Here is a 10,639-nt window from a genome sequence, read left to right as displayed (position 1 = left end):
ACTTGCTCCCGGGGGTCTTGCCGTCCTTCCCTGGCAACTTCCCCCGCGCCTGCGCTCAGGGACCCCGGGGTTGGAGAAGGCTCCCTACCTCTGGTGGGGGTGGCCCCCTTCTGGACGACGGGTGAGCCCGTGCCGCCCATGTCCGCGACTTCGGGCGCGTCACCAGGTGCCATCACGGCGGCCGCGGAGTCCTCTGCTGCCGCTGCGTCCGTCGCAGTGGGGCCGGACATGAGAGCCGTTTCCGACTCCACCTCTGCCCCCGCGGCCTCGACGACCGAGTCAGGGTCGACCGCGGGTGCGCCTGTTCCTGGCAGGGGCACACAAGGGAGAAGGGGCAGTTACCTTGTGTGGCCATCGGGCTTGCCGGGGCGGCCTCCCCTACCTCGCCTGTGCCTGCGGGAGCGTCCAAGAGGCTTGCCGCGGGCGAGCTGCCGCTCACTACGGAAGGAGAAGGTATGTTCGTGAGTTTGGCTAACAGAAATTGCAGTTGCAGAGGATCAACGAAGACATACCTGGGGCCGGCCATGCGCCCGTTGGGGCTGGGTCACCAAGGGACACGCCCGCGCCGTGGCGGGCCCAGCGGCTGCGGGGTCGGCGGCGCCGCCGGCGTCAGCGCGTGTCCTCTTGCTTGGTGTGCTGGGCGGGGAATCGCTCCTCGCCCTCTTGCTGGCACCCGCCGACGAGGAGGACTTCGGGGGGTTGCGCCGGAGCACGAAATCCTGGAAGACCCCACGGACGGGCGGCACCGTGGGCACCGGAGGCGTCGTCGTGACCCGGAAAGCGCTGGGTGTCATCGGCGAGGCCGCTGCGACGCCGGGAGCCAAACTCGTGGAGGCCCCCGCTACCGGGGCGAAGGCCGTTGCCGGGGCGCCGGTGACCCCCGCAGGCGCGGGCTCTGCCGGGGTACCGGCGGCCACCCCGGAACCGGTTCCCGCCGCGATGCTGGCGGCCGCCGCCAAGACAACGGCAGCCGCCGAGGCCATCAAGGTGTCGATGGGCGCCCCAGAAACGGCCGCCGCCGCCAGGTTGGTGGTCCCTGCCGGGGCGGACGTCGCCGTTGAAGAGATGGCTGCAGCCACTGCGAACGCCCTCGATCTTCTCATGATCAAGGGCGCGCTGTCGCTGCTTTCCTCATCGTTGTCCTCCACCTGGCCCACCTCGTCGTCCAGCGACCGGAGGGAGGGCCAGCTAGGCTCGGACCCGCCCTCGCTCTCCTCGAGCACCTGCTTCGGGGGAGTGTGCGGGACCCGGGTGGGGGTGTCGTCCATCAGCCCCCACTCGTTGCAGGGCGGGAAGCCGCCGCCGATGTCACTGAGCGCCTTGACGCCGGCGTGGAGAGCGGAAACCCCCGGCGGGAACTCCGTCGACTGGAAGATCTTGCCGGAGATCCCCCTCACCCATGTCCTGAGGGACTCCAAGTCCATGCCGTCCGCCTGGAGGCGTGTCCTCTCCCCGGAGCCCGTGTACATCCACGCGGGCCGGGAACGTAGCTGCAGCGGGGCTATGCGCCGATGAACGAAGGTGCATGCCACGTCACCATCGGTGAGCCCCGCTAGCCGCCGTGCCTTGATCTTCTCCACGATGGGGTACCGGCAAGTCCGTCGGCGACTGGATGAACTCCTGGGGGTCCCAGCACCAGTCGCCCCGCCACTCTTTTTCAATCTTCTTCCCCGACCGGACGATGAACTCCGACTTCATCTGGTCGCGGGCGCGGAAGACCACTCCTGACGACATCGCCTTCGCGTTGTCGATGCACGGGTAGAAGTAGTGGCGGAAGAGCCCCACCGACGGCATCACCCCCACGAACGCCTCACAGAGAAACTGGAAGGTGGCGAGGAGGAACAGCGAGGTGGGGTGGAGCTGCGCCACCCGCAACTGATAAGACTCCATCAGTGCGTGGAGGAACAGAGAGAAGGGCGGCACCATGCCGCAGAGGAGGAAACACGCGAACACCCGGAAATCGTTGTCCTGGTGCTCGACGCCCGCCGGGAAGATCCGCATCTCCCCGTGCTCGTTGAAGTTGGAGGCGACGGCATGCCAGAGATTCCCAAGCGCCTCGCCGTTGTAGCCAGGGCGGAAGAAGGCGACTGTGGCGTGCATCTCCCGCCTCTTCTGGTCCTTGGCGGCGGCCGCTTTGAGCGCCGCCTCGGTCTTGCTTGTCGCGGGCTTTTTCGAGGTTTGGACCTCCTTCCCCTTCCTGGTGGTGGGGGGCGCCATGGAAAGCGAGGGCGGAAGCTAGCAGGAGCGCAGGGATACGAGGTGCGGAAGAAGATGGAGGTGAAGGGGCAAAGTGTTGTTCCCGTTTTGGCAACAGTAAAGGCTTTATGACGCCCGGCCGTTTGTTAACGGCCGGTTCCGTACCTACGGGTGCGCGGGGATAACTCCTAATCAGTGGGAATAATGCGCGGAGTGGCCTTAATTACCCTATTTATGGGGAGGAGTTAGGGCGGAGATCGCGCGTCACTGCTCCGTTTGTAACGGCACCTTACACGGGGCAGCGAAGGGACGCGGGCCCGCGGCTGATCGGGGCCCACGCGTCGGTTAAAGGCGTCGCCCGGCAACCGACCAGGGGAAGACCCTTCCGGGAACAGGTGATGCCGGTCCACGCCCGGGGGCTACTGTCGCACCAGTGGCACCCGGGGTACCACCGCTGCGCGACGAGTGGGCCCCTTTCCCGGGTTCCTGGGAAGGTCTCATCCCGGGGAGCGTCTATGAACTCCCCGACCAGCTACCAGCCCGAAAGGGGCTAGCGGGGCTTCGGGGAATATTCCCGCCTGGGCACCTCCCGGGAAGCTGCTTCCCCCCGGGAGGGGGGTTCCCGGGTGCGTTGGGCCCGGGTGCTTCTCAGGGTCGACTTGCTGGGACTGGGGGTTCCCGGGCACGTGCCCCCGCCTCGGGCGTGGGGCCCAGTTGACAGCGCCACGCGGGCGCGTGGCGGGCGCGGGACGCGCGGTCCCACCAAGGCGCGCGGCTCAGTAAACGAGCCGACCGACGGGTAGTTACCCGTCCGATCCAAGGAACAGTGGTTGTCTAATCCTACCCTAGGGTCTTAGGCCCCTAGCAGCGGAGGTGGCACCCATGCACGCCACCAGCTCACCGGGAGTGGTTGCATGCCTCCCCGTTGGACACTTGTAACTCATGCACAGTGGCACATGTGGCATCCCCTTATGTATAAAAGGAGGACCCATGCCGACGGTCAAAGGGGTTGGTCGGTTGGACAGTCGTTCAGTTCCACAAATTCCCTTTGCTGGCTCACTAGATCAGGGATCAATTGGTTCCAGTAGACAGCCAACACAGAGCAGTAGGGAGTACTTAGACATTGAGAGGAAGCCCGGGAACCTGCCCGGCAACTTGTAAACATTAGATCCGTAATCAATACCAGCTCAGACAGGCAGGACGTAGGGTTTTACACCTCCGGGTGGCCCGAACCTGGGTAAAAAACGTGCGTGCACCTGTTCTTGGACCAGCACGCACCCTTAGCACTTTGTCTCACCGGCCCCGTAGGGCCTCATCGGCCGTGCCGGCGATCACCGGGTCTCTGCCCCAGACGCCCCTACCGAACCTAAAAGGGGGACGTGGCCGCACGCCCCCGGTGTCGGAGCACCGAGCGACGACACACCCGATGCCCTCGGACGTGTGGGGCGAGACTCCGCTGGCGGCGCACGTGACACGCCGTGGTCGTGGCGCAGCTGTCGCTGCGCTTCTTCGGCCCGCGAGTGGACTCACTGGCTGGCGCGCGCGTCGGTATGGTTGCTTGCGCGGCTGGCTCCGGCGCTAGGCGCCGCAGGCCCCCTTAGCCGGTTGTCCGCCGACGGCCGAGGAGGTGGAGGTGGCTGCTGCGACTGCTGCTGCTGCCTTGTTGGGACCCCTGGTCCCCTTGCGCTTGCAACGCGTGCGGCGTCGTGTGATCGAGTGCGCATGGCAAGGGTGTCGCGAAAGTCGACCTAGGGCTCGTCTGCCTTCTTGGGCGGCATAGCGAGCTAGTCGTTGAAGATGTCGTAGACGAAGAAGCCAGTGTTGAAGACGATGACGCCGGCGGTCACCCAAAACTCTCTATACGCCCCCCTACTTGGCGCGCTAGATGTCGGAGCACGGGTCTCCGGCACTAGGGATGCCGAGCACCCCCTTTTTGGTTCGGTGGAGCGCGAGTGGATCGCTCCGGCGATCGCCGGCATGGCGATAGACACGAAGTGTGGACACGTGAATTTACCCAGCTTCGGGCCACCTGGAGGTGTAGCACCCTACGTCCTGCTTTTTGTTATATTCAAGATTGTATATGTTGCTTACAAGGTGTCCCGGGAGTTCCCAGGGAGCTACTTGGTGATGGCTCTAACTTGCGCTCAAACTAAGACTGATCGGAACCCTTTGACCGGTGGCATCGGTCTCATTTTATAGACAAGGGGATACCACAGGTGACATCGCATGTAGTGTGACACGTTTCCTAGACGCGTGTCACACCCATATGAAATACATTTCTGCTCATCCATGCTGGACGCCATGCAGCGCCCGGTCCACTGTACGCGGTAGAAAAAATGGTTCGTAGGGTAGTCGTCCTAGCCTTGCTAAGCAAGCCTAGGTCTGCTGATAAGACTCCTGTCGGTGCATTAAATGCACTGCGCCCGCCGTCTTGTCCTGTCTTCACTTTTCCGCGGGCCCCGCCTGCATGCCCGAGAGTGGGTTGCTGGGGTGCCCCTTCCCGGCTAGGGCACCCGGCTAGCTGCCGTGAGGCGTTTCTTTCGCTTCCCGGGACCGGGGTTCCCGAGGCTTCTTATATGCGGGCCCTTAGCTTAACCTTCACCAAGGGCCGTCTCCTTGAGGCAGGCTTCCCGGACTCATCGTCTCCCGGAAGGCTTTCCTGACGGGGCTTCGTCACTGGCGACCCGCGCGTCCCATATCAGTGGGACCTCATGGGTCACTGGTACGACAGGCATCGTCCCTAAAGCGTGTACGGGGATGGATTAGGGATGGAGCTCGACTCGTATCTGAAAACTTTGACCACAAGTTATCGATCTGCTTCGTCTCTCTTATATTAGGTGAAATTATACGACGGAATAGGGCCAGTTTGATCTGATTTGGGAGGAGGAACATGCATATATTAGAGTCGTGTGTAAACTTCTGAATCTGTGATGCACAGTTCGGTTTTATTTGAATACTTACCAGGTATTAAACATTCAGTTATCGGAGACTAAAATGTTTATTTTACTTTTTATTGGTCCAGGGATCTGAGTCTTAATCAATTGTCTGTCCCAATACCATCTATACTAGGCAACCTGACAATCTATCTCATTTCAGGGAACTTAATGAGACTAAGCTGACTGGCTCCATTCCACCCTATCTTGGAAAACTAACAGGCTTTTTGACCTGCATGTATATTTCAGAATTTCCACTCGTTGGTATCATATCATTCTTATAAGCTTGTAAGTTTCAGTGATACCTGACATTCAGTTGTGGTCCATGTCATTTGTTTCGCGGAAACCTTGAAAAGAATAAACTTAAGAGACCGATACCTGATAATATAAGCTTATGCATAAATTTTATTAGCCTGTAAGTTTCAAAAAATCTCCCCCTGAAGTTATATAGTATCTCCGGTGGCTGGATTAACTGATAATATGGACTCAAATCTCTATCCTTTGAGAGTAATATGGACATCTTTTGCTTTGTTTCAGTGATTTGTCCAGTAATCACCTTCATGGCCCGATTCCTCAAGAGGTTGGACAGCTGCAAAATCTGATACTGTCGTAAGTTCGTACATGCAAGCAATCTGTTGTGTGTTTTAGTATCGATCAGAAAACTAAAAAGAAACAATATAACTGGGGATGTTTTATCATTTACTAACTGCTTCAGTCTCAGTGTCTTGTAACTTATAACTGAAAAGCTATTTGAACTGTTTGGATGTTTGCGCATGTCTCCGGTACAATTTTTTGTGGTCAACACTGAGGAAATCACATATAGCATGGAGTACATGCTAATTTCATTTATTGTCTTGGTGTTCACGCATAGGCACAACTCGCGCAGAAAAACATCATGCCGAACGGAAGAAGAATAGACGACACTGGAGAGGACCAGCCACAAGAGGTAAGAGGCTCGCTACCACTTTTGATGTACATGTTCCACATGGGATTAGACATGACGTTTCTGTTTATGTGCCATGTGTTTACTTTATTTACATATATTCTTTCCGCGACACATGCCTGACCAAAATAGTTGCGCTAGCCTTGCGATGTGATGTGTCATTGTAGTTTCCTCTGCTGTAGCCTAGCATGCTTGCTAATCAACCCAATCTCTGTTAACCACTCTAAAGATAGCATATGATTTAACTGTTGGCATCTGACTTATGATACATAATATATTTGTTTTATCTTTGTATTGGGCTCGCCGCTTGATTTCCCCATCACAGCCTGGACAGCATTTGTAACAATCTGGCTTGCTATTTTTTGCATTATAGATTCTTTTAACCACTCTATCTGTCTATCATAGAGGAATCTGACATTCTTTCTTAGTGTGCTCCTCAGCGCATTTTTTATACATCTCATGTGAACTATTTGGCAATCCAATATGAATGTAGGATGTTGGATGCAGTTGATGAACGGAGCACAGCAATGCAAAGGGAAGGAACTAATAGAGGAAAAGAAGATAGTAGTTTAACTTAGAAATTCGTAGATTTGGAAAATTGGCATCATACTGCACATGAGCATTTGTACTGTACTTCTTTGATGATATGAAAAATATTAGTCATGTGGATTCAAAACTTATTTTGTTTTATGTAAATATGGGCCGCTGAATTTGTACTATTTCTGTCGGTTTTTCCTGTCGTGCGATTGCTATTTTCCTTTCGGGGTAACCACACAGGCAAAAGTGTAGGCCTAACGACGGAAAATTCATTTTTTCTATTAATTTATTTTCATGTGCGTCCGTCGACAGCAATTACCCGACAGGAAAATTCCTCGACCTGACGACAGATAATATCCTTGTCGGTGGCTGACGGGAGTGGCCGACAGGAATATATCTCCTGTCAGTGGACACACAGGCATATTGGAATATCACTGTCGGGCCATCCATGTCGTCTATTCCTGTCGGCTGGCACACATGAGTCGTATTCCTGTCGGGAAAACGCATTTTCCTGTCGGTTCTCGACTGACAGGGATATTCGTCTTTGTGATAGTGATCATCTCCTTCAATACTCGTGATTCTTTGCCTCCACAATTCCCTTCCTTATTGATTACTAATAGCTATATATGCCGGGAGCAGTTCATTTGGCATTTAATATTTCGCCTCTAAATAATATGTCCATATTTTTGGGGCATGGTTGCAGGGGATTGATAAGACTTTCTGTCCTCTCATTTTAGTAGGTGCGGCGGCTGTTTTCTGATCTATTTGGTTATGCCATAATGACATTGTTTTTGATAAACAGAAAATGTACTAATGTATGCAGGTTTTGCTCTTGTACCAGTTGGCTGCGATTATGAGCGTTGCTACAGAAGGTGCAGCACAAGGAACCGATAGAGTGGATCATCAGGGAGTTTATGTCCCGGTTTAGGTGGCGTGCTAGTTCTAGACTTCTTAGTTTGTAGATCGGTTCTTCGTGTGGCCTGTCACACTTGTGGATGTAATCATGTTTTTTTAATTGTTGAGAATAATGTACGACTTTTAAGTTGTATGCATTCTGAACGCAACGGAGGTAACGAGGCCGGAGGTAATTATAAAGCTTCCATTATCTTAATAAAAAAATGCCGGGAGCGCAAATACTCGGCTGATCATCCAAGAGCGTTGCCCCTTGGGCTAATTAAATACAGGCTACTTTACCTGACACTCATCGGGGAGCGTGGAGCAGTGGGAGTCTTTTAGTATCTGGGCGGTGGTTATAATAAGTTCATCACTTCTTCCTGCCAAATTGGACTTATATGGTCACTGAAATAGACAGATAATTTATTCGCAAAAAAGACAGAAAGTTGTCCGTTGTAGTGTGGAGCAGTGGGAGTTTTTTAGTTTGAGTATGTTGAATTATGTACAGCAGTCAGCAGCGTGTTGTCATGGCAGGTACGGTACATTAAAGAAATTGAAATGGTTCATGTCAAATGTTGTCAGCAGTCAGCATTATTAATTTTCCCGAGAGAACCTTGAGGAAGCAAACATCAAATATTCCAAACACACGCTCTCTGTCGTTGAGGATTACCAGATGCGGGCCGGGCCTGAAAGATGCTTATCTGTCGTTTCCGATATGTCTTTTTCAGCAGGATATTTCCTGTAAAGGTTAAACCCAAGCATCACAGACTCAGCTCGCGCTGATGGCAATCAGCCAATCACTGCACAGTCATTCGTAGACAATGTCACAGGTGTTCACGAATTATAAAGCATTCGACCGACCACGATACAGTATATAGCAGCTAAGATTAAAAAAAAAATATCAGAGTTACTTTTTGTTGGAACCAAATGCAGTTAAACTATCTGTGCGGACCTAGAACAACAATGGCAATGTATCGAACCAACAAGATACTCTTACTAAGTAGAGAGAAGGAGAAGAGGGTTACCGGGTCAAGTCGGGTTAAGTCCGACGTGGCACCTGACAATTGGGGTCCACCTGTCAGGAATCCCGTCAGATGGCCTTAAACCGGTGCTTTTGGCTACTTGACTGACCGAGAACGCGTGGTTTTGCAAGTAAATTAGCGAATACTGTGGCTAGGTGAGACGACTGTCTTGAAAACTATGGTTATCTAAATTTTTTCAAACATCTTGTATTACGGAACAGAGGAAATAGTGTATTGTTGATGAACTGTCAATTTCCTTGGTAGGCGTTGTTCTTGTTCCGATGAATATTAAAAAAGAATTTTAAGCAAGAACTTTGTTAATTTAGTTTATTGATGATTCATGTGACACCACACGCAGTGGGCTAAATATTTTCTTCATGGGCCTAGAATGACGCAAAGGAACATGAAATGCTGAACTTTGGAGCGCAAAGATGCTCCTTCCGAGGATGCTGTCGTTTGTGCGATGCTGCAGCTTTAGCTGTGTCGTCCTTGAGTTATTCGCTGGGGAGAATCTCTTGAGAAAATCGTCAGGAACATATTACTTTTGTACTGACAATGCGTCATTTAATTACTGGGCAGCAAGACAGGAAAATTTGCATATCCTATAGAATAGCCTATCTGTAAGGTATCTACCAGGAAGCATAATTCGGTTGCAAACGTCCAAATGTAATCAAACTCAGGAAAAAAACTGAAATCATTTCATTACATGTTTGAAAAGGAAGTTTCCTGGTGTAGTGACAACATGCATCTGTACGCTATCAGGACAACCTACTCAATATAATGTATCATTATCTCTTCTACCAGCGGTTCAATATATGATACAGTTCATTCGGTTTCTATATATATTGCCAAACAGATCCCTCTCATGGGTAGGCAACCTCCTTCACCCATACAGCAAACATTGAGCAAAAGCTTGTTTTCAGCTTGACTTCTCCCCGTCAATCATGGCGTCCATTCCATCAAAGAGTGAAGAGAGTGCCACCAAGGTTCCACCTGAAAATGTTTCAGCCCAAAACATGGAAGTTTTCATCAGCACACTGCCAACAAGAGAAGGATGGTCACAACCAATGGTTCTATACAAGAACTACTGGTGCAGACCTCACCTTGTTGGTATGATCATGCTACTCCAGGACACCTTCGAGCCTCGCCGTGACGACATCATCCTCGCCACACAGCCCAAATGCGGCACAACCTGGCTGAAAGCCCTTGGCTTCGCAATCACCAACCGTTCTCGCCACAGTTTCAGAGATCACCCTCTCCTGGCCAGCAACCCTCAGTATCTCGTACCATTCATTGAGATCCCTGATCCTGGCAGGGACCACACCTACCTCGAAACACTTTCATCCCCAAGGCTTCTCTCCACACACTTGCCATTGTCGATGCTCCCGGCAGAAACAAGCTCGTGCGGCTGCCGGATTGTGTATCTATGCCGGGAACCCAAAGACGCCTTCGTGTCAAGGTGGCACTTTGAGAACAAAATAGTCAAGGGTTCTAATATAGAGCTGGACAGAGCTTTCGATATGTTCTGTCAAGGGTTCTCCCCTTCTGGTCCGTTCTGGAATCACTGCCTTGAGTACTGGAAGGAGAGTTTAGCAAGGCCCAATGAGGTTCTTTTCTTAAAATATGAAGAGCTCAAGTCCCATCCAGAGGAGGTTGTCCGGCAGCTCGCCAAGTTCCTGGGCGTCCCGCTCACTGAGGAGGAGGAAAGCTCCGGTGTTGCCAAGGAGGTGGTGAAGCTTTGCAGCTTCGAAAATCTTACTAGCCTAAAAGTTAACCAGACGGGAGGTGTTTACCATGGCAATAAGATTTATGTGGAGAATTCTGTGTTTTTTAGGAAAGGCAAAGTTGGGGACTGGGCGAACCACATGAGTGAGGAGATGGCAGAAAAGATAGACCGTGTCATCCAAGAGAAGCTGTCAGGATCTGGGCTTGCCTTTTAATACATTTGTGTGTGCGTTCTGCACTAGCTTTTGGAAGCTCCGGATAGTGTGTATATAAGCTTTCTTTCTATTTGTACCTTGACAAGAAAGTACAGCATTGCTTCTACTTGTATGCTTGTAATATCTTGTTTGCATCCCATTGTGTTTTAAATAAAGTCGAAAGGTTTCCCCTTC

General features: G+C 52.4%; 1 protein-coding gene across 2 annotated transcripts; it reads left to right on the top strand.

The window, feature by feature from the left end:
* The first annotated feature begins 9,289 nt into the window (after positions 1–9,289).
* LOC100836483 (cytosolic sulfotransferase 5) lies at positions 9,290–10,639 on the top strand. 2 transcript variants are annotated; one of them, XM_024454816.1, is made up of 2 exons: positions 9,290–10,252; positions 10,360–10,639. In XM_024454816.1, the coding sequence occupies exons 1-2, from the start codon at positions 9,470–9,472 to the stop codon at positions 10,396–10,398; spliced, it is 822 nt and encodes a 273-aa protein (XP_024310584.1). In that variant the 5' UTR covers positions 9,290–9,469; the 3' UTR covers positions 10,399–10,639. The 2 variants fall into 2 exon arrangements, with proteins under 2 accessions (XP_024310584.1, XP_003575593.1); XM_003575545.4 differs by having other exon boundaries at positions 9,292–10,639.

The sequence above is a fragment of the Brachypodium distachyon genome, chromosome 4, assembly GCF_000005505.3.
Source record: "Brachypodium distachyon strain Bd21 chromosome 4, Brachypodium_distachyon_v3.0, whole genome shotgun sequence".
NCBI lineage: Eukaryota > Viridiplantae > Streptophyta > Magnoliopsida > Poales > Poaceae > Brachypodium > Brachypodium distachyon.
Note: the sequence above shows the minus strand (reverse complement) of the source record. Positions and strands in the feature narration are given on the sequence as shown.